Source organism: Micropterus salmoides, unplaced genomic scaffold, assembly GCF_014851395.1.
Source record: "Micropterus salmoides isolate LMB-PRFRI ecotype aquatic unplaced genomic scaffold, ASM1485139v1 Ms_hic_scaffold_5, whole genome shotgun sequence".
Lineage (NCBI taxonomy): Eukaryota > Metazoa > Chordata > Actinopteri > Centrarchiformes > Centrarchidae > Micropterus > Micropterus salmoides.
In genome coordinates, this window is record NW_024044237.1 from 36576206 (window position 1) to 36601383 (window position 25178).

General features: G+C 42.8%; 1 protein-coding gene across 3 annotated transcripts in view; it reads right to left on the reverse strand.

Moving 5' to 3' along the window:
• The window catches only part of LOC119888958 (transcription factor COE3-like), a 195996-nt gene that overhangs the window by 149667 nt on the left and 21151 nt on the right, over window positions 1–25178 (reverse strand). For all 3 annotated transcript variants that reach the window (XM_038699771.1, XM_038699770.1, XM_038699772.1), the window contains exons 3-5: window positions 20563–20626; window positions 18694–18749; window positions 10835–10908 (exon numbers count right to left, since the gene is read on the reverse strand). In XM_038699771.1, the coding sequence (XP_038555699.1) occupies window positions 10835–10908; window positions 18694–18749; window positions 20563–20626 (194 nt within the window). The remainder of the gene's footprint in view (window positions 1–10834; window positions 10909–18693; window positions 18750–20562; window positions 20627–25178) is intronic.

Below are 25178 nucleotides of genomic sequence, written 5' to 3' on the forward strand. Positions count from 1 at the left end.
AAGGCTTCTTATGTGTCACCTTTAAGGCCTGACTCTACATAGCAGTATTAATAATTACATTAAGATCTTCCCATTACACCGTCTGCTATGTTTAGAAAGGTGTGTGCTGTAGAAATAAAGGTGCCTTGACTTGCAAAATAAAACTTCTGTATCTGTAAAAAAGGAGCTTTTATTTTGAAACTCTCCCTGTCCAGCTGAGCAGGGTCCACGCCAATGTCACTAACAGTTGGACGGCGCCCAGTGATGGAGGCACTGCTGCGGACCCCCCTTCCAATCCTGACCCCAGTGTGTCGTCGCCCCTGAAAACCAGCCAGCCAACCGGACGGCTGCTCGCCAAACTGCCAGGTAGCCAGAGGGCAAGCTGGCCGGCGAGCGTTTCATCCCACCAGCTGCCGACTCCTGGTCCAGAGTGTGTGGAGGCATCCGGAGGGAGGAGGCGGCGCCGGGTTTCTGTTTCGACTCTGCAGGGGACGGGTGGAGCCAAACGAGGCGGCCGGGGTCGCGGGTCAGCGCGGCGTGTTGAACAGCAGCGGGCTGAATCCAACACATTAATATCCATCAGACAGATGGAGAGGAGGCGCGTTGTCCTGCTGCAAACTGTTCAGTGAACGCACCACGAGGGACAGAGGCAGTCCGGGAACAAACTCAGTACTTTTACTCAAGTACTATCCCAAAGTACTTCTGTAACATTTACATATTTAGACTTTTCAGAGGGAAATATTGTCCTACTGAACGTATTTATCTACAATAAAGTGGAACAAAGTCCAAAAGGACTCATTTGTTCCTGAAGCACAGGTTTGTGCGTCGTCTATGTTTTTATGCATTTTATTTGTTTGTAAACTTGGCGTTTAAAAAATGCTCTATAAATGAAACTGATTGGACTGGATTAGTAGTTCACAGAGGTAACTGATCACATGATCGCCTTCGGGATAGCAACACGCAGGTGAGGCTGTCTGAAGTGCAGCTGGAAAAGGCTGTTCCACCATTTCTTTTAAACTACAGCGATGGCGGCCGATCCGGCAGGATGTAGCTGTCAGAGCAGAGATGCAGCTGCATGCATGAACTACAGATCCCAACGAAACGATCGATCACAGATAAAAAGGCGGCTTGAACAAGTTTCTTCCAGCTTCAAATGGGAAACGCAACTTGTTACGGAAACTTTGGTCTGAGTTTCTTTAGAAGTTGGTCTATGTGTAAGTTGCAGAAGTGCTAACAAAACAATATTACGGTAAAACTAATTACTAAAATCAGTGAATTGACCCTGCCTGTATTTGGGTCAGGCCTTTAATTCCTCTCGCACAAAACTGAAACTACTGTGAAACAGTTTGAATATTACTTGTATAAAAAGTATTATATCCAATAATATCAAATAGACGTCATTCATTTGATCGAGCTCCGACAGGCGGCTTTAGTGCAATTTATACTTCTGCGTCGAATCGACGGCGTAGCCCGTGCGTAGTCCCGTACCTGCGCCGTAGCCTGGCGTGCCCCTCCTGAAAAATGTAACTACACGTCGAGGGGACGCAGACCATAAGAACTGTGATTGGTCGGCTTGGTAGCCTCCGAGCCAACAGGAAGTACCCCGTGCTTTGAAGTATATTTTACTAGCGGCCAATCCAGCGGCTGTAACACGGTGGATCAACATATTTGAGCGTCACAACCCGAGCGAAATGACTTGTTTCACCATCAGAATGTGATCCATTCGGTCGGTAACATTTGAAAAGGCTTCACCAGCCGCACGTTTACAATTTTACCCCCAATCACGTTAGCAGAGGGCTAAACCGGAAGTTAGCCTGCTCGGCCGGCAGAAGGCAACACAGTGGACGCTGTTGCGCTACCGCCAACTAGCGTTTGGCGGCATCATTGCAGAACGACGGAGACACCGACGCACAAGGATAAATGCACGGCGTAGCTGCGCACGTAGCCCTGACGCAGGAGTATAAATTAAGCTTTATGCGCTTTTATTTTGAAGGCAGCAGCGATCGACTTCACACGACAGGGTTCACAACTTGGATTCATTTTTATGAAAAGCTCTTTTGAGCGGTGGACCCTTTAGGGCTGGTGATGGTGCAGCGGATAAGACACATGCCTTTGGTGTGAGAGACCCGGGTTCGAATCCACGGTGAGACTCCAGAGGTGTGCGACCTCATATATATATATATATATATATATATATATATATATATACATATATATATAGACATATGTAGCAGTCGCTTTGGGTAAAAGCGTCAGCTAAATGAATAAACGTAATGTTACAGACTAAGGGAAGAGAAATAATCAAGGAACGGAAACATCAGCACTTCTTTTCTCTTTTCATCTCTTGTACCAGGCAGGTAAATCTCTAAGAATCAGATTTTGGGGCTCGTTAAATGAACTGAACGACTGAATTGTGGAGAATCTAACCGATGTAACGATGTGCAGCGTGTCCACACTGACTCATTGATCACATGTTTAAACTTTAATATTTGTATTAACGATCTGAGCAGCTTAGAACTTCTATAAAAACCAGAGCAGGCGTCTAATGGAGACCTGCGTTTATTAGTCCGAATGTGTTCGCACAGCAGGCGGCTGTTAACTGAAGTTTTACGGTTTTCTGATTACAATTAATCCAAATAATAATAAAACTCTTTCTGGATTTATTTACTTTGGTGAAGAAAATTTGAATTAACTAACATTTTATTGCGATAACCGTTAAACCCACTGAGCTACAAGTAAATATCAATATATGTGAATGAAACCTGGCACAGTTACCGTGCGTCAAAACAGGAACAGAATGAGACTTTGGCCCCTAATGTGTACAAGGAAAGCAAACGTATCGTCCATCATTACACCCGGATACTTATAACACATAAAGAAACACATCGTTTGTACTTTTGTTTTACTTTTGTCAGCTGAATCTGACGGATCTTCAAACATCCTGCTCAGTTATGTGCATTCATTGGCTGCTTCAACACTTTTAACACAACTGCAAGTCGTTCATTTTTGTTCAGATCAAGTCATCAAAGTCCTGACTCGAATCTGACTCGAGCCCAGGTCACCTGGTTAGTTTAAAAAGACTTCACATAGAATAAACACATTGTTAGAGATAAAATCAGCTGCTAGCATATAAACCAAATGAGCTCTTCTTCCAACAGATACATGAAAATGTCTCATTAACCTGACTGTGTCTGTCTTATCTTATTTCCCTTTATTCCCGTGTGTCCCTCCCTACATGAGGAAGTCTTCCTCCCGCCAGGCTGCGGGTGTAAATAAGAATTTGTTCTTAACTTAAGGTTAAATAAAAGACATTAAATAATCAGGAACCATTCTGCAGTAAGCAGAGTTTTATTTATGATACTTAACTCATCCTTTACTTTGCACGTATTTCAGAGGAGTTTTTCTAAATCGTAGTATTTGCGTTTGAGTCAGTCACATTTACGAGACTGAAGTGTAACTCTGCTAAATGTAATTTCTAACGCTGAATCTCATCCATCCATCATTAATAACAACAACGCCGTCTCCACCTAATTCTCTGCCAATAATAATCTCCTGACAACCGACTCACATCTTTCTCTTCCTCCCTTTCTTATCGCTGTGAGGGTCATTAACATATCTTCCGGTAATTCTTAAAAATTAATCATATTGCATATGACCCGTGACGTCCAATTACGCTCCTGCACTCGCCCCATGCTGTCCTGAATCAAATTGCCATTTGACAAACAAGCGTCAAATCGAGGCTGTGAATGCCAAATGAGACGCTTTATGAATCATTTATCACGCCGTTTGATCTCTAAGTACAGAAAAATCATAAACTAAGCGCTGTGTTTGTGTCCCCGCTGTCTCTCTGTCTCTGTATGGATCTGTATGTGCGACTGTTGCCATAGAATGCGCCACAATAATTTATTCCCCCAGCTACTTGGAACCATTAGTGAAAGTTCCAGGAGACCAATTAGCATTGGAAACCCACTGGTGCTGCTGTGGTGACAACCTCCTCCAAACTGCCAAAGAAGTGTTATAAACAAACTGGACCCCAGGAGCACTGCCGGGGCCCCTCCAGGGACCCGGGGCCCCTTTCCAAAGACGAAAACAAACCTTGGCTGAGCGTCCACAATATCGCCTTAATGACGTTTCCCCCCGGGCCGCAAACAGGCTAACACCGCGGCCGGCTAATGACTGAGAGGAACAACACACACGAACCTGGGAGGGAGTGTGTGTGTGTGTGTGTGTGTGTGTGAGAGGCTAAAAACAGGCAAAAACAAACAGTGTGTGTGTTGTTATTGTTGTTGCTGTCACTCATTTCGTCTCTCATCGCCGCAGCAGAGAGGCCCGTCAGGTCGCCGCACACACACACACACACACGCACACACACACACACTCACACACAGGCCCTAAAAATAATTCAGCCACAGGAGCCAGTTTGGCCGGCGAGCCTCGGCCGGGCCACACAAGCATCATTACCGCTGGCTGCTCCTCCTCGCCGCTCAGCAGCCACTTCAGACGTCGCCATAAGTGGAATCTACTTAAGGCACAAAGAGAAGGTTTGTCCGGGCACGCCGGCGCTCCACTATCACACACACACACACACAAAAAGACCTTCAAAGGCTCCCTGAGGATCGTGCAGCGCGGCGTCAGAGGCCGGCGCTCGGATCACAGCGTCCAGATAACACTGAGCAGGATGGGCCGGCAGCGCAGGGCTCGCTTTCAAAGGGCAAGTGTTGTAATTACCCGAAGGCCTGGAACGCCTCAGCGGCAGCAGCCAGACCCGGTGATTCGCTGCAGCCGGCCCGCTGCCAGCGCCGCCTGGCCTGGACCGCCGCCTTCCTCTCGGCGAGAGCGGCGGCGGGGTTTTTCTCAGCATCGCCTGCAGCCTGGCAGCCAGCGAGGGAGCAAGGCGGTCGCGAGGCGAGCGGCCCGGAGCTGGCGAGCCTCCGGGAGCCCGCTGGCAACGCCGGCGTGCCAACCTGGCTGCTGCCGCCGCCGTGCCTGCTCACTGGTTTGTGACTGGTACTTTTGGAAAGCAGCACAGGCCCGTTTAAGAACGGTTAAAGTGCCGCAATGATACGACGGGGAGGTCACAGCTCACACACCCAGACGCTTAGACCGCAGAACCTGACGAGAAACTCGGTTTATATACAAAGACTGCCTGGATTATGTCTTTTTATGTGAGCAACAGAGTAAAAGTACTAATAGCACACTACACCAAATACTCTGTTACAAGTAAAAGTTCTCAAAGTAAAAGTATGTGAGTATAATTTACTTAAAGTAAAAGTACATCAATGCAGAAAAATGTCACCAGATTATTATTCCTCAGGCATTAATGTAAAAGCAGGATGTTGCTGCTGTAGTCGTTGAGCTGGAGCTCATTTTGAACTGATAATTATTTTCTCCATTAATAAAAATTAGAAATGCCGTCACAGTTGCCCAAAGTGACGCCTTCCCGATGTTTGTTCTGTCCGACCAACAGCACAAACCTCAACATTATTAACAAACATTCAAATTATTCAATAATTATAATTGGTTGAGAAGCTGGAACCATGAAAAGGTTTTACATGAAATGTAATGTTGTTTAAGCTGTTTAATATATAATTAATCATCTTTTATAAACTCTTCATGTGTAAAACTCTGACTTTGTAAAGTAACTGAAGCTGTCAGATAAATGTGGTGAAGTTAAAAGTCCAACTTCTCCCTCTGAGACGGAGCAGGAGGAGAAAATACTCAAGTAAAGTACAAGTACCTCTAATTTGTATTCAAGTAAATGTACTTAATTACTGTCCAATGCTGGTGAGCAACATTTAAACACTGCAGAGGAGTCGGAGGTCAGAGGTCAGAGGAGGATGGTGTGCAAAGAGAAGGACTTTAAATAGTTCAAGTCACTGTTGAGAACCCAGAAAAAATAGAAAATGAACAAAGACTGGCCGCTGAAAGAGCGTTCACATTGTTTACACACAGGAACTCTTACACTTCTACTATTATCTGATTATCTGTTTGGCGGCCAAATGGTGGAAGGCTATCCGCCACATTGACGGGTAAATACATTCGCCATGATCTCACCATATAATTTCTATTTGACGGTAATTAGCAGCAGACCGGCGTTCTTGTTGGTTGTGTGTCGCTCTTAAACTGGTCCCCGATGTACCAAGGGGTCTGAAATCGTGTAACACACAGATTCTTTTCATGTTACTTGTGTTTGATTGGCGTAGATTTGTAAGGGCGTTCGGGGACAAGTGACTTTCATACGGAGATCAGCGCGGAAAGAACGAAAGAAAGTTTGCAGCTTTATCCCACAACCGTGTGTGCTTTCACATGGCGGCCCGGCTCCACGGGAAGCAGCGGCGTGCCGCGGCATGTCGGCTGCAGCTTTTCACAAACAGATCGTTCCGTCTTTCTGTCTCGTGTCTGTCCCCAACTTTCCCTGCTCAGAGACAAATAAAATCTGCTCCATGCCTTTCAAAAACTGCAGGGAGCTGAAAGATTGGTGCAATGCCCCCGTGAAACAAGGCAGCGTGAAAGCTGCTAGTGTTTGGAGCTGATCACAAAAGTTGTACTAGGAGAGTTTTCAGCTTTTAGCTGATAGTCGGCGGTCCTGTCAGTGTCTTCTAACGGTCCTGCTGTCCTCCCCAGAGATCAAAGAGAATAATCCATAGGCTGTATAATAAATGTTGATCCCACTAAAGTGGTGATGCTGTGGACCAGGACCCTGTCAGAACCAGGACCCTGTCAGAACCAGGAGGCCAGAAGAGGCTGACTGTAGAAAGTGAGCAGTCTGACGAGGAGGTTTCAGTTGAATGATTAATAAGCATCCTGTAAGTTTATAAAACAATTTATTGTTCTGTTTTAAGTACATTTAATAGCAATAATATGATTTTTCTTCAAATTTCACTCTGGCCTCTTCTTGAAGTTTGGGTTTGACATTATCTTAATTACAAGGACGGAAACGAATCTATATGTGACACAAAAGGCCATTTATTACTTCAGCCGGCGGATGTTTTCATCTTCCAGCCACCTTGGCAGGTGAGTTAATTACCACCCCTGTGCTGTACTACACAATACTTCTTTTACAGCACATACTACAAATACTACTGTAAAAACATGATCACTGCATGTCAGCAGAGGTTATTGATAAGGTTAAGGGACATTTGAAAACTCTAAAACAGCTCTGAACTGCTGCGAATACTAAAATCTGCAGGAAAACATAACAGATTGCTGAAACTGATTTTAAAACAAAACGAATAAATAAAACCAAAATAAGAGTCCTAACTGCCTCACAAACACTGACAGGCCTATTCTACACATAAATAACCATTTATTAAAGCTCAATCTTTATGTGAACAAGTGATTTTTATAATGCCTGATAGTCTTGCATCCACCTACCAGTGGATCACTGTGTCTCTGAGCTGAAACAAAGCTGCCTAAAGGTTTCTACCTGACAACAGCCGCATTTATCTCCTCAGTAACTTCAGCTGTAGCTTAAACATAAGATGGAGAAAGTGAAAACAGGGACGTCCTCCACCTGTAGGCACTGAAACAGGTGCAGCCAGGTGAGTGTGATCCAGGTAGACAAACCAACAGGGACGCCCGTAAAGACACCTGGGAGCCCTGAGGCCAGAGAGACAGAGATGGAAAGAGTGAGCCGGTCTCTGATCCCTCACTCATTAGCGAATGGAAACACAGCATCCATCAGGGGGAAAGCTGCTTAATAATCGCACTCAATCACATAATGACTGAAGCTCCGAGACGCAGACAGCCCGCCGTCATTATGGAAATGAAGCTCGTATCGAAGGCATCTCGCAGGGGGGAAATGAGCTCGACGCCCCGATAAAAAGTCAGAGGAGGAGGGAAGTGTGGAGATACTGGCGTTCAGCGTGAGGAGGAGAAGGAGAGAAAACACAGAGCAGGTGAACGATGAGAGGTCGAACGACAGGACTGTTCAACACCTCACACCGGTTTCTGTTCTGCAGCCCGAAGCAGGAACTGGGAACGCTCATCTCTTCCACTGGAAACCCAGTAAAACACTCTGACCCAGTCTGACGACAAGTTAAGACTCTGTTTCCATCCAAACCAGTTCAGTCCATAGTAAACCAGATATGATCCAAGTGTAACCACGTTTACACTAAACCAGTTTACTTCATATTTAAACCAGTTTAGATGGAGACCTATTTACTCTACAAAAATACCAGTTAACTGCAGACAAAAAACCAGTTTACAGATAAACCAGTTACTGCACATTTAAACCAGTTGACATATGATTCAATTTATTCCAATTTATTTATAAGTAAACCACCTTTTAGCACATTTGGTCCAGTTTATATGTTTACTCCACATTTAGACCAGTTTGTATGTAAACCCGTTTAACAAACAACAACAACAACAAATACACCTTCCACAACAGATAAAGCAGTTTATAATCCAGTTTACTCTCATTTATCTATATGTAAACCACCATATTGCACACTTGATCCAGTTTACATGTAAACCAGTTTACCGCACACCAATACAACAGCACTCCTAAACCAGTTAACTCTGCACATCCCCCAGTTTACTCCACATTTAGACCAGTTTGCATACAGTGTACTGCACATGTAAACCAGTTTACTGCCTGTACATTTACCAATTTATTCAAATTTACTCCACAATGAAACCAGTTTAAACTAGTTTAAATGTAAACCTGTTTACTTAACAAATACATCAGTTAGCTGCCGACAGAAACCTGTTTACAGATAAACCAGGTTCTTCCACATTTATTATATAATTATAACCAGTTTTTGACTTTACACATTAACCAGTTCAGTGCGGAGTTGTTTTCATCAGAGCTGAACTAAATTAATTTAATGTAAAATCTAAACGTGTTTTCTCGTCTACACGAAGAGAAAAACTGCCAACGCTTCAGATGTGTGTTTTTTATATGCGTGTGCTATTTTTACCCCCCCCCCCCCTTCTTCATCTTCTTCTTCATCTTCTTCTTCTTCTTCACTCCTTCATCTGAACCAGTAAAACCATTAACTCACAGACGACAGCAGAGACACGCAGGGCAGGGAACGTGTTGATTGGTGTGATGAACGACAAACCAACAGCTGCTCTTTTTTTCCTCTTATAGATACAAACACACAAACAACAAACACACAACCTTTCGTATATAAATGTTCATACATGCAGCTTTGCAGAGTAATATCTACAGAAGAGCGAAATAATAGAATTGAAAGATTGTAAAATTCTAATATTGAGCAGAAGTGCCTGTTTGATGCGTTATATCTACCTTATAAAAGAAATGTTAAAACATACCTTTTACATTATTTACAGTAAGCATGTAATTTTTAGGAAATAATCAGCAGACTAATCAATAATCGTTTGTGTGTGTTCAGCCGTCCTGCCTCCTCTGTTCCCTCTATCAGTCTGGGTTTTGTCGGTTCGTTGGTTATGCTGTTGAGTGTCTCTCCTCCTGGTTGTTCGATTAATCTGTCTCCTTTTTTGGATTAACCTTTTTATTTTTATGTTCCTTGGATTCCTGTTTACTCATGTTTATTCCTTGGACTGCTTCCTTTGATGGAACTTTCAAAAATAAATATCACTAACTGTACCTGCTCTGCTGCCCACCGTCCCGCACTTCTGGGGTCCAAATCCCTTGTTACCTGTGTTTGCACTTGACTAACTAGAACATCGCTAGGACGAATACATCCAGAGGTTTCTGTAGGGAAGCTACCACAGAGTAACTTATACCATCTACCACTCATACAGCCGGACCCGAGTGTTGGTTGAAGGCAGTGGTCGGCAAAATATCACACATAATCACTTCCTCTTAAGTGATTGTGCCTACAAAATAAAAGCGTGAGAACGTTTTTGCAGCAGCGCTTTATGTCGTGTTTGATGCCAGACTGGTATATGGTTTGTGGGCGTGTTTGCCAAAGTTTTACTAAAGCCTACTAAAAGGCGACGAGCGGCCACACACTACACGAGCTGACGACGCCTCTGTCTTCAAACCACGTTTGGGCCAGAAAACACACGTGAAAAGTGACGCGTGAAAAGTGACGCGAAACCGGACTTTATTATTATAAAGATAATAATTGTAAAGGCAAAGAATCTGTGTGAAATAACTGATCAGCACACGCAGGCAGCAGGGATTGTCTGAGCTACAGAGAGAGCTGGAGGGGAGTGCAAAATGTTCTGTAATAAAAAAGTAGCTGCCTGCTCTGATTGGCTAGACGTTGGCGAGCATCTATCAGTGGTTCCTGGATGTGTTAACGTGGCGGCAGAAGGCTGCTTTTTAGTTGTTAAGTGGTTGCTCGGTGTTGGGACAGGGGGTGCTAGAGTTTTCCGAATGGTTACTAGGTGTTCTGGGTGCTTCCTGGTGTGAAAAGAAAATAATTAAAACTCAAAACACATGCCATTGATTACCTTGACATTTACGTCTTCAGCTACAGTACAACTGTACTTGAACATCTAAATGTGACTTTAATGTACAGAACGTAGTACTAAAATTACACCGTGCAACACCAAAGGGTGTTTGTTTTTTATCTTTCGGCTCTGACATGACGACTACGCCGTTAATATACACATAGACACTTCCTCTGCAGCATAATTAACACTCCCCACACACATCCAGTACCCTACCAACCCCCCAACCACACACACTCACACATACACACCACACAGTGGGTCGATAATTACAACGCGCTGTGTTTAAATCCCATGCATATGTTTAATGATGCTTCAGATCACCTGAGAATAGAAATTAAAAAGTTGCAGGTCCATCAACAAATCATTTGTCCTGCACAAAGTGCCATGGAGCAAGGCACCAGATCCCCAAACAGCCTCCTGTGAGATCATTATCATGGGTTTATTACTGCCCGGGTCTTACCTGCACATGATCTCGTGGGTGAGGAGGACGCGACACATCTCTGGGTTCTTGTCCTGACCTTCGTACAGGATGGCCTGATGGGACAGAAGCGCAGAGAGAAAGGTGACTTACTGAAAACACAGAGATTCACACAAACAGTAAAACTATTTCCTAAAAAGTGAGAGTCCTGTACGTCTTAAAGCCAGTATTTGTAAGTTCTGAATTGTGGTAACTGCTAGTGGTATTTTCATAAAAGACGCAGTTGCACACAAACATGTATATTTAACATTAAATATGAATTGTATTAGTTCAAATATTGGAGGGTTGGAGGGTTGAGGTTACATTATTTTGAGAGAATGAATTAATTATTAGATTAATTATTTTTGGTTGGCGCCGCCTGAACCCAGATAGTCAAAAAATGGAGACATTTACTTTTGTCCTGTTACATCTTGGTATCTACAGGTGTTGCTTAGCGCACATTTAAAACCAGTTTACTCTGCACTGCACTGGTGAACCACCTCAGTCACTGCACTGGTGAACCACCTCAGTCACTGTACTGATGAACCACCTCACTGCCTGTACTGATGACACAGTTCACTGCACTGATGAACCACCTCACTGTACTGTACTAATGAAACAGCTCACTGCACTGATGAACCACCTCACTGCCTGTACTAATGAAACAGCTCACTGCACTGATGAACCACCTCACTGCACTGGTGAACCACCTCACTGTACTGGTGAACCACCTCACTGCACTGCACTGATGAACCACCTCACTGTACTGGTGAACCACCTCACTGCACTGATGACACAGTTCACTGCACTGATGAACCACCTCACTGCACTGATGAACCACCTCACTGCACTGGTGAACCACCTACTGCACTGGTGAACCACCTCACTGCACTGCACTGATGAACCACCTCACTGTACTGGTGAACCACCTCACTGCACTGATGACACAGTTCACTGCACTGATGAACCACCTCACTGCACTGATGAACCACCTCACTCACTTTACTGATGAACCACCTCACTGCACTGGTGAACCACCTCAGTCACTGTACTGATGAACCACCTCACTGCCTGTACTGATGACACAGTTCACTGCACTGATGAACCACCTCACTGTACTGTACTAATGAAACAGCTCACTGCACTGATGAACCACCTCACTGCACTGGTGAACCACCTCACTGTACTGGTGAACCACCTCACTGCACTGCACTGATGAACCACCTCACTGTACTGGTGAACCACCTCACTGCACTGATGACACAGTTCACTGCACTGATGAACCACCTCACTGCACTGGTGAACCACCTACTGCACTGATGAACCACCTCACTCACTTTACTGATGAACCACCTCACTGCACTGGTGAACCACCTCACTCACTGTACTGATGAACCACCTCACTGCACCGATGAACCACCTACAGCACTGGTGAACCACCTCACTCACTGCACTGATGAACCACCTCACTGCACCGGTGAACCACCTCACTGCACTGGTGAACCACCTACTGCCCTGGTGAACCACCTCACTCACTTTACTGATGAACCACCTCACTGCACTGGTGAACCACCTCACTGCACCGATGAACCACCTACAGCACTGGTGAACCACCTCACTCACTGCACTGATGAACCACCTCACTGCACCGGTGAACCACCTCACTGCACTGGTGAACCACCTACTGCCCTGGTGAACCACCTCACTCACTTTACTGATGAACCACCTCACTGCACTGGTGATCCACCTCACTGTACTGGTGAACCACCTCACTCACTTTACTGATGAACCACCTCACTGCCCTGGTGAACCACCTCACTCACTTTACTGATGAACCACCTCACTGCACTGGTGATCCACCTCACTGCACTGCACTGATGAACCACCTCACTGTACTGGTGAACCACCTCACTGCACTGGTGAACCACCTCACTGCACTGGTGAACCACCTCACTCACTTTACTGGTGAACCACCTACTGCACTGGTGAACCAGTTGTGATTGGACGTCAGCACCAAAAACAAAGTCAAATACGGCCTCCAACCACTTCCTGCACCTCCAGCCCCCCACCCCGCCCCCCACAAGTCCACCCCCTTTTGGTGGTCTCAGCCACCTCAGGCCTTCCCAGAATCCCCTGCCAGATGGCGGGCGGCGCCCCCCTCCTCACCCCCACCGAGAAGCTGTCATGTCAGCGTCCAGATGACGGATGACCGCTCTGTGTGTGTGTGGAGCTTTTTGTAATACCCTGGTGGTTGTAAATGAACTCCAGTAAGAGCATGTGCTCCCCCCTCCTCTACGATGACCTACCACTACCTCATCCACCTTTATAGTCAAAACAGACCTCCGCCCTGCACACACACCCCTGGGGGACAATACTTTTAGGATAACGACCACTTCTGCATTATTGATCCTGATCCTGGCTCTGTTCCTCTGGATTAAAATGCTCCAGTTTGACCAGGAGGGATGTGGATTGCATCAGGGACCCCCCCCCCCACCACATACTGTGTGTAGATTTGGTGGTCGATATTTATACATCATCATTCCTGATGCAAGAGTCCCGTGAGTGTGTGATTGCATGTCCACTTTCATGCTCGTTTGTGTGTTAACGTCCACATTCTGCTGCGAGCGTGTCCTCGTTATGTCTATCTTTGTGAGGACCAGCTGCACTTTTAGCCCTCCACTGTGAGGACACCTTATAAAAGAAGACATTTTGGAGAGTAAGGATTTTGTAAGGTAAAGTGAGGACATTTTGGAAAAGTTAGGATATATTTGAGAAGTGGCAGCATTTTTGGACAGTGAGGACAGTTTGTATAGTGATATAGATATTTTTCAGAAATTAGGAGACTTCTATAAAGTGATTTTAGAAAGTGAGGACATTTTTAGAAAATGCGAAATTTTTAGAAAGTGAGGACAATTTTTAGAAAGTGAGGAATGTTTTATAACAAGGGGACATTTTTAGAAAGTGAGGATAATTTTAGAAAGTGAGGACATTTTTAGAAAATGAGGATTGTTTTATAACAAGGGGACATTTTTAGAAAGTGAGGACATTTTTGGAAAGTGAGGAATGTTTTATAACAAGGGGACATTTTTAGAAAGTGAGGACATTTTTGGAAAGTGAGGAATGTTTTATAACAAGGGGACATTTTTAGAAAGTGAGGACATTTTTAGAAAGTGAGGACATTTTTGGAAAGTGAGGAATGTTTTATAACAAGGGGACATTTTTAGAAAGTGAGGACATTTTTAGAAAGTGAGGACATTTTTAGAAAGTGAGGACATTTTTAGAAAGTGAGGAATGTTTTATAACAAGGGGACATTTTTTAGAAAGTGAGGACATTTTTGGAAAGTGAGGAATGTTTTATAACAAGGGGACATTTTTAGAAAGTGAGGACATTTTTGGAAAGTGAGGAATGTTTTATAACAAGGGGACATTTTTAGAAATTGCGGACATTTTTAGAAAGTGAGGACATTTTTAGAAAGTGAGGACATTTTTGGAAAGTGAGGAATGTTTTATAACCTGGGGACATTTTTAGAAAGTGAGGACATTTTTGGAAAGTGAGGAATGTTTTATAACAAGGGGACATTTTTAGAAAGTGAGGACATTTTTGGAAAGTGAGGAATGTTTTATAACAAGGGGACATTTTTAGAAAGTGAGGACATTTTTACAAAGTGAGGATTGTTTTATAACAAGGGGACATTTTTAGAAAGTGAGGACATTTTTAGAAAGTGAGGAATGTTTTATAACAAGGGGACATTTTTAGAAAGTGAGGACATTTTTAGAAAGTGAGGAATGTTTTATAACAAGGGGACATTTTTAGAAAGTGAGGACATTTTTAGAAAGTGAGGAATGTTTTATAACAAGGGGACATTTTTAGAAAGTGAGGACATTTTTAGAAAGTCAGGAATGTTTTATAACAAGGGGACATTTTTAGAAAGTGAGGACATTTTTAGAAACTGCGAAAATTTTATAACAAGGGGACATTTTTAGAAAGTGAGGACATTTTTAGAAAGTGAAGATATTTTTAGAACGTGAGGACATTTTTGGATAGTGACTATATTTTTGGAAATGGACATTTGTGTTCCCTTCACTTCTTTAACGGGTTGTTTGAGGGTCCAGACTTTGTTTCAGGGTTAAGGTCGAGATTAGGCTCACATACATACACCTGCATGTGCAGCGTCCGCAGTTCTGTCTTCTCGTCACAGCTGACGTCACCCCGAGGCCCTCAGTCTCAGTGTGAGGTAACTTTCTGTATAAAAGTCGCTCCGCAGTCCAATCTGCATTAATTCAACTCTGACAATCCCACGGACGCGGGGCCCCCAACAGGCCCTTGACGGGGTTTATCGATCCGCGGGGACTCCAGCCGACCCGTCTGTCAGGTCGGACTGTCGGCCAACGGGGTGTCATGTAGTGGGAGGTGAAGGTGGAGACGTGTGTGTAGCTGTCATGGAGGAGGGGGGTGTCAGGATTATTGTCTCCAGTGTGCTGTCGCTGCGCCACATTAGGGCCTATTGATCGGTTTCCCTGGCTGACGCTTTGTGGAGGAGCCGCTTGGTACATCGATCGGTGACATGCCGACAGGGCCGAACCAGCAGGGGTGGGGGGGTGCGATATGACTTGGGGGGATAAATAAGTGGGAGGTGTAGCTGGGAGGACGGGTGGAGCGTTAAACTGGTGTTTGAAAGATTTTATTTAATAAGAAGAGACTGAATTAGTCGATGCTTTTGTTGGTTCGACAAGTTCATTTCTTCCATTTTGACTCCACCAGCCACCAGACCCTCAGGGGCCACAGAAGACCCAGGTGTGTGTTAGCTGGTTCTAGTAATTTGATAAGTTGAAATTCTCTTCAGGAAAGTACAACATCGCTAAGAAGATAGGATCCATTATTATTTAACTGTTGTGTTCCTGTCTTGTAGAGGGGGCCTGCATCTGAATCCAGTTTACAGAGCTTTTTATTTTCGTGCTCACGGGAGGCATTTTTAGGTCGTCTTAATGCACCACAGGAGTCAGTTTGGTCTCTGGGTTCCCAGCTGTATGAACATGGTAGATGCACCAAGTGCAGCAGGGAAGTTTAGTATAGATTAAGAAACATGTTTGTTATTCACACAGATGCCTTTAAATAAACTGACGTTAGAAATGACGCATTCTTACTATTGCTCTTTTATCAATTAAGATTAATTTCACGCTCAAACTGCGTTTAAAGAAGTGCAGAAACTTGTCAGAAATTAGTGCAAGTGTGCATATATGACTTGATACTTGACTTGATTCTGTCATTAACAACCAAGGAATGAAACACGGCTCCAAATATTCACAAAACAAGAAAAGAAGAGAACAGAAAAACACAGATTCACTCCAACTTTACGAAGACTTTACAAAATTAAAAAACTATAAATACTATGTGAGTGCATGAACACTACATCATTATTAAACTTATTACAAAGCAGCTGACAACTGAATTTAAAAGAAAAATAAATCATATATAAATCATATTAGTTTGATAAAAATGATCAAACTAATTATTTAATTACTTTTTTTATTAATGTTTATTATTGTTGGCTCTTGTTTTAAATGTTTTGCTCTGTGTTTTCAGATATTATTAACTTAATAAAAAAGCATCCATTAGTAAAAAATAAAAAAATAAATACCACAAAGAACATTTAGATTTTTGTTCTAAGATTCAAATTGTTGAAGTAAAGCTTTAGGTGTGAGGAGCAGGAGGATCTGGAGCTGAGCAAACTTCAGGAATGAAGCCGGGAGGTCGGCCGCCAGGATCGACTGGAATTTGGAAATATTTGGGGGCTTTTCTTGGCAGAGAAATCGTTCACAGGTTCAAATCCCCACACGGCGTTCTGACTGAGTGAAAACCGGAAAAGTGGGAGGAACGAGAAGATCTGGAGTCAGCTAAAGAGCGAGCTGCACCGCTGGAAAGGAAAACACATCAGCGCTGCTCGAGTTTAGGAAAGTAAGACGGGCGAAGAGGAGGAGGAGGAGGGGATTCTTCAGGAAGCGGGGAGTTAAAGTTTGTGAAAGGAGGACAGAGTTTGAGGGGAAATTCTGAGGGTTTACAGAAGACCAGAAAAACTGACTGGTTGAGTGTTTTATAAGTGGAGCGCTGGGTGGCAGGTGAGCTTCTCTAGAGTGTCAGTCGGTCAGAGGACAGGTGTGGTGTCTCGCTGGAACTAAACCACAAAATGGGGTTAAACGCATTCATCAGTGAGCTTCCAGTCTTTATGCTAAGCTAAGCTAACAAGGAGCAGGATGCACAAACAACGTACTACTGTTCCTGTGTTGAACGTCAGTGGGTACCTAACAACACTGATATAACCGAGCATCAGCAGTATTTTCAACAAATAACGCTCTCGGGAAAACAAACAAAACAAACAAAAACTAAAGCATTTATCAAACATACCATTAAGTACAACAAATAAAGGAGACAAGAGGAAAATGATAACGATAAATATGTATTTCAGTTACTGCCAAGTATTTTGTAACTGGTATCTGACGGGGCTGAAAACAGAAACTTTAGAGTGAAGTAATTTTATATTTTCAAAGTACTTTCTCAATGATTCATAAAACATAAAAAACTAGACCAGGTCAAAACGTAGTATCTGGCTGGACCGCGTACGGAAACCCGCAGCTTTACGAACACAGCCCTTCCCTCTCCAGCTCCGTTTGAGAGATTATTCTCATCTGCAGGAATAATATTCCTTCTGTACGGGAGGCGCTTAACTCCAGAGACAAGGCGACTGAACAGGCTATTTTAAGTGCTGTTGTTGTTTTTACAGTTTTGCTTGGATACAGTAGAATTCACCTTCATGTTCTTCCTCCTGTTACTGTTCACCAGAAAATCCGAATGTTCTGCCATTTAGTACAAATTCAGAATGTCACAAGTGTATTTTCCTGTATTTTAAAAATACTGAACACATGTATTTAATCTTGATACATCTTCTGGCACCAGTTCGCTGTATTTTATTTTGACACATTTATTTGAGGGGTACGTTGTATTTCACAGTGGTGGAAAGCAACTAAGTACATTTACTCAAGTACTGCACTTAAGTACAAAGGAGAGGTACTTGTACTTTACCTGAGTATTTTCTCCTCCTGCTCCGTCTCAGAGGGAGATGTTGGACTTTTTACTTCACCACATTTATCTGACAGCTTCAGTTACTTTACAAAGTCAGATTTTTACACATGAAAAGTTTATAAAAGATGTTTAGTGATTTAAACTCCAACAGCTTAAACAGGTACAGCTGAAACTATTAGTCGGTTAACAGAAAATTACTTTTTAAATTATTTTAACGTGTTTTTGATCAGTTTGAGGTTTGGACTGACTGGAGTCTCTTTGGACTCTGAGCAATTGGGACAACATTTCTCACTATTTACAGAAGGGTTACAATCAATTAATGGAGAAAATAATCAGCTGATTGATCCAGAAAGAAAAAGAATCATCAGTCTGATGCAAAATAGTTCAACCTCAGCAGTAAAATCCTGCTTTATATGAATGCATGAGGAATAATAATCTATTATAGAATATATAATAGTGGAACAGTCACAGGAGACATTTTACTTGTACTCTTAATACTTTAAGGAGGTTTTCCTTCCTGATTTTCCTCCTTATTACTTGCATCATATTACTTAAGTAACATTTTCAATGCAGTACTTTTACCTGAGTGTTTTTACAGCAAAGTATTAGTAGTTTTATTTACTTAAGTAAAGGATCTGACTACTTTATCCACCTCTGGTATTTTGCTGTATCTTTGTTAAGCCGCCGTTGTCCTGCCGTTGTCCTGTTGTGGGTGTTGTTTAGAGACCATAGCACGTTCTAAACATCATTTTGTGGGGTTTTTAGAGTGTTTGTATCCTCTCACCTGTTTGGTCATGGAGTCTATCAGCCGAACAAAGAGATCCTGTTCCGTCCTGATGCCTGGAGAAACACAAACACACACAGCTTTCATAATTATCTCTCTGAGGCTGAGCCGGAGCCTGATGACACATTTACACCAACACACATACATGCATGCATTAGCCTGCTATGCTAATTTAATCTCAGTATGCATAAAAAAGAAGAAGAATCCCCCCACCAACAAAAGATGTGATTCCTAATAATGTGCTGTAAATGAATTCTGTTATTATTTATGTCCCGGTAGTGTATTTATGTTTTCTGTAGCTCTCGTCATCCCGTCCCGGCTACGCTAACCCCCCTCAGCAAAAACAAACATTAGCGCGGCTCCAGAGCTGTTTATTATTTATAGGCCAGGCCGCCTTTAACTGCCGAGCGCTCCGCCGCCCACCCCATCGCCCCCCGCTGCCTTTTTCCTCAAGGATAACAAGGAATCCTCATTCTCTGACAAATTAAATATCAATCAGGGTTGCTTGTCTTTTATTAGCTATGCATCCGGGCGTAAATGTGACACGCACACGACATGGGGTGGAGGAAGCAAATTGCAGGGAACACCTGTTAGCGGCGGAGGAGCTCTAATTGTATTGGATGCTGTGGGTTTGGTGTTTTTTTCTGCTTGTTTTTCGGGCCGTTTCCTCGCAGCTTCCTCTGCTTTCTAATTGACATGATTCACTCCTCGCTCTGCGGCTGAGTGCTGAGCAGTCTGCAGCCTAAATGGCGGCTATCCGTCCCGGTTGCAGATGAGGTCAATTACCTCCGTACGATGCTAATCCGACGATGCCGACTCATATTAGAGTGATTTATCCCCCTTTGGAAGAAAACGCTCTTTTATGTCCCACTTTATCTGGTGTTTCTGCGGGGGTCTGAGAGCATTACCGCCGTCCTCCTCCTGCAGGTCTGGACTCATGCCAGCACAAAGCCGAGCTGTGTGTTTTGAATCAGCAAAATAGCCCTCCGCTTTCCCCCCCGATGGACAAAACAGAGTTCAGGTCTGGTCGGTTGTCAGATATTCCAGATGTCTGAAAAGCTGCTCTGTCTCTCCGTGTGTGCTGATAATGAAAAAGTTTTTTCCAGCCTCACAGTCTTAAAAAGTGCACAGTTCACTTCACTGCACGTCTGCTGAGGTGACCTTTAATAGAAAATCCTTCTCTACAAACTCTAATTCATGCAGGAAAGTTCAACTGCAGACCAGCACAGGCAGTTTCACCTGTGGGGAAACACCAGTCATTACCTCAACTTCATCAATCAATACTGCAAACCTGAACATTCACTGACCTACAGTCCTGCCATTTAGACTACTTTTAATTTCACGCTGTCAATCACTTTTTTAAGAGTGTGCCACCTCTACTGCCAGCAGGGTCTTTACATTCGACTGCTTTGCTTCATTTAACAGAATTAGGAGGAAACATTATTGTTGCCTGGATTACGATTTGAATCCAGGAAATGTGGCATCATCCTCGTCCTGCCTCAGAACCAGCAACAACAGACGTTACGTCACGCCGCATTGGTCTCTCACGTCTCCTGAACCCTAATCAGATACGTTAAGTTGCCCCAACAGAACCACAGAAACGTTAATCCTGCTTTAGTTTTAGGAAAAACTACTGAATTATATTACAGATAAAACATTTAATTTCTCATTCTGACTTCTTTCTAATCTGATTTTTCTAATCAGCGGGACGACGTCATTCCTCAGCACCGTTTCCAGATCCGAACGCTTCGGTCCACATCAAGACATCCCAACAATTACTCCCCAGGCAACTCTACATTTTAGCTCCACATCTGCACGTGGCGAGGTGTGTCCGACACAGATATTCAGCCTTCAGTCATCTCGGCTCACCGTTGCTGTAGAGGAGCTGTAGCCTGTAGTGGATCCCGTTGTTGGTCTTCTCTCCGTTGTACTCCTGCCACACAAACACACAAATCACAGGACCAGTTACTACAACATGTACAGGCGTCACCCAACACCGGAAACAGTCTCCACTCCTGTCCGGTGCTTTTTGTCTGGAAGAAGAGAAACTCATTCCCGCTAATAACAAAAAGCAAAATAAAGGGATGAGGAGTTGGAAATGATAAAAACAGAAATTATGGCCTCGTAGTGTTTCTCCACAGTTCCTTTCTGTGTCTTCACTGACAAATTAAAAATAAATGATCAGTTAAATCAAAACGATCAGATAAACCATTTCCACTTACTAAATTACTGAATTAATGAGCGACAAAATCTAAATTTAGTCAAAAAAGCAAACACAAAGTAAGAAAATCTAGATTTTGACATCCTGAGTCCAATATAATTCTTGTTTCTAAAAGTTTTCCTATGTTATAATCTCAACATAATCATAATAATCATCAGTTAAAAAATCTGTTTGATTTCACTTGAGTATTTTCTACATTTGTCCTTTTATTTACCTTTTCATTGTTATTTTATTCTTCTCCTATAGCTGCAACGGGCTTCCGTATTAAAGTGTTTTCTCAAATCATTTCAAAGTTTCATTTGTTTGTTTTTTGTTTTGTTTGCGACATTATAATTGTTATGATTATTACAGTTATGGTTATCCTTTTTTTAAATTTTGTTTCACTTGGAAGCAGGTGATATCTGCTGGTGTGACCTCCACTGTGACCTTTGACCCCCACAACCAAGTCACGACCAACGGGGAACCTCCAGGTCTGAAAAGTGAACCCTTAAACCTGCGTCCTCTCAGCGGCTGCAGAAAGAAGTGTGATTGTATAGAAGTCTGTGAGAAAATGTTTCTACTTGTCAGCTGATTTATTCCCTCAGTAAACACTTTCCTGATGAGTTTCTGGTCTCAGTCGCTAGTTTCAAGTCTTCTTCAACACAGCATGATGTTCATTTAGTAAATTATGGTCCCATTTAGAGGAACAGAGACCAGGAAGCAGGGGAGGCTTTAGGGCGGGGCTACAAGCTGATTGGTGACCTGTCAATCAGGATAGAGGCGACTCGTATCTACTGCTCTGTGTACGTTTAACCAGCGCCGCTGAAAAAGCTCGTACGTTTTGTTTTTAGCCTGTTTGTCGCTAGCTAAAATTAGCATCCCAGCTAATGTGAATTACAGATGCACCTTGCTAAACAAGCTAGCTAGCTCCACCCTCTCGTCCACATATGGTTCCAAAAAACCAAGATGGCGACGGGCAAAATGGAGGTATTCCACAAACCAACGGGTGATGACTCCTTCTATAATACAGACTGTGGTCACGATGTCCCTCTCTCTCCAGTCTGTCCATTCTGTGTCTATGTCTCTCTATCACCGATATAACACTCCCAGTCCCTGGTGGCTGAAGTTGTCTGTCTTTGTGCTTCTGGACGTCGCGGTGGCGTTATGAAGCGCTCCCACCACAGCCAGTACAAACAGGAGGAAGAGCTGAAAATATCCTTCATCTCGCTCCTCGTGCACTCCCCGTCAGCATCTCTTTTTACGGTTTATTTATCTCTGCTGACCCTCTCTCACCCCGTCTTGTTTCCTCTCCGTCTTCATCTTCTTCTCTCTTTCTCTTTCCAACCTTTATTCCCTTTCTATTCCAGCTCTCTCTCTCTTTTTCCTCTCTCCTTTCAGTCTCCATCAGTCGGCCGTTCGGTGCCAACGGTGCCCGGGAGTGTTGGCTCAGTCCCAGTGTGTGTTTGTGTGTGTGTGTTGGGGGGGGTATCCGGGCGAGAGACTAGAGGTCAAAGCAGAGGTGAGGTGAGCGAGTGGGTGGGTGGAGTATTTAGTGCCAGCTGGCAACAGATCAAACACCAAACACTCCCAACCTGTCTGCATATTATTATCATTAGTAATATTAGTAGTAGTGGTCGTAGTAGTATTTGTGTTTTATATGGTTAAACACAAAAGTCTGGTGTTATTTTCTCATGTTCAGACTCAAACGTACAACATGTCAGTGCGTCTCTGAACACTTCCTGACTTCCTGTCTGTGGCTCTGAGCACCTGAGGACGTAAATCTCTAAGAACACTTCACAGATATATAGTTTAATGTTTAAACAGAAACAGCTGCTCGCTGTAGTTTTTACAAAGAATCAGGAGGAAATAGTGCATAGTTGGGGACTATTTTCAGCAGCGGGTGAATCCACATTCGGTGCTCAAGTAGTGAGTATAGAGAGCATAAGTCCCACCCCTTCAGGTGGACCGCCATAAGACCTTATTTCTGAATAAATGTATTCAGTAGTAAACGGCATCTAATGTTTAGATCCTGTTTGAACTGTGCCCTGAATTACACACATGATTTTTGTCAGTTTAAAAGATAATTTAAGTCAAGAGAAACGCAGTTTGTCGTAAAAGTGTTTAAGTATAACACTGAAAATACGCATTTGTTGTTTTTTTTGAATGACTGAAGCTACCGTCGCTGAAGCTAACGTAACTGAAATAAACATTAGGTTACTGAAACTAACGTCACTGAAGCTAATGTCACTGAAATAAACATTAGGTTACTGAAGCTAACGTCACTGAAGCTAATGTCACTGAAGCTAACGTCACTGAAATAAACATTAGGTTACTGAAGCTAACGTAACTGAAATAAACATTAGGTTACTGAAACTAACGTCACTGAAGCTAATGTCACTGAAATAAACATTAGGTTACTGAAACTAACGTCACTGAAGCTAATGTCACTGAAGCTAACGTCACTGAAATAAACATTAGGTTACTGAAACTAACGTCACTGAAGCTAATGTCACTGAAATAAACATTAGGTTACTGAAACTAACGTCACTGAAGCTAATGTCACTGAAGCTAACGTCACTGAAATAAACATTAGGTTACTGAAACTAACGTCACTGAAGCTAATGTCACTGAAGCTAATGTCACTGAAATAAACATTAGGTTACTGAAACTAACGTCACTGAAGCTAATGTCACTGAAGCTAACGTCACTGAAATAAACATTAGGTTACTGAAACTAACGTCACTGAAGCTAATGTCACTGAAATAAACATTAGGTTACTGAAACTAACGTCACTGAAGCTAATGTCACTGAAGCTAATGTCACTGAAATAAACATTAGGTTACTGAAACTAACGTCACTGAAGCTAATGTCACTGAAGCTAACGTCACTGAAATAAACATTAGGTTACTGAAGCTAACGTCACTGAAGCTAATGTCACTGAAGCTAATGTCACTGAAGCTAACGTCACTGAAATAAACATTAGGTTACTGAAACTAACGTCACTGAAGCTAACATAACTGAAATAAACATTAGGTTACTGAAACTAACGTCACTGAAGCTAATGTCACTGAAGCTAACGTAACTGAAATAAACATTAGGTTACTGAAACTAACGTCACTGAAGCTAATGTCACTGAAGCTAACGTCACTGAAATAAACATTAGGTTACTGAAACTAACGTCACTGAAGCTAATGTCACTGAAGCTAAGTCACTAAAATAAACATTAGGTTACTGAAACTAACGTCACTGAAGCTAATGTCACTGAAGCTAATGTCACTGAAGCTAACGTAACTGAAATAAACATTAGGTTACTGAAACTAACGTCACTGAAGCTAACGTAACTAAAATAAACATTAGGTTACTGAAACTAACGTCACTGAAGCTAATGTCACTGAAGCTAACGTCACTGAAATAAACATTAGGTTACTGAAACTAACGTCACTGAAGCTAATGTCACTGAAGCTAACGTCACTGAAATAAACATTAGGTTACTGAAGCTAACGTAACTGAAATAAACATTAGGTTACTGAAACTAACGTCACTGAAGCTAACGTCACTGAAGCTAACGTCACTGAAGCTAACGTAACTGAAATAAACATTAGGTTACTGAAACTAACGTCACTGAAGCTAATGTCACTGAAGCTAACGTAACTGAAGCTAACGTAACTGAAATAAACATTAGGTTACTGAAACTTACGTCACTGAAGCTAATGTCACTGAAGCTAACGTCACTGAAATAAACATTAGGTTACTGAAACTAACGTCACTGAAGCTAATGTAACTGAAATAAACATTAGGTTACTGAAACTAACATCACTGAAGCTAATGTCACTGAAGCTAATGTCACTGAAGCTAACGTCACTGAAATAAACATTAGGTTACTGAAGCTAATGTCACTGAAGTTAAAGTCACTGAAGCCAACATCACTGAAGCTAACGTCAATGAAATGAAGGTTCACGGAAGCTAACGATAGGTTACTGACGCTAACGTCAATGAAGCTAATGTCACTGAAATAAACGTTAAGTTACTGAAGCTGTCACTGAAGCGAACGTCACTGCAAGGAACATTCCCGATGTTAACGTTAGATTACTAAAGCTAACGTCACTGAAGTTAATGTCAATGAAGCTAACGTCAATGAAGCTAATGTCACTGAAGCTAATATCACTGAAGCTAATATCACTGAAATAAACGTTAAGTTACTGAAGCTGTCACTGAAGCGAACGTCACTGCAATGAACATTCCTGAAGCTAACGTCACTGAAGCTAAAGTCACTGAAGCCAACGTC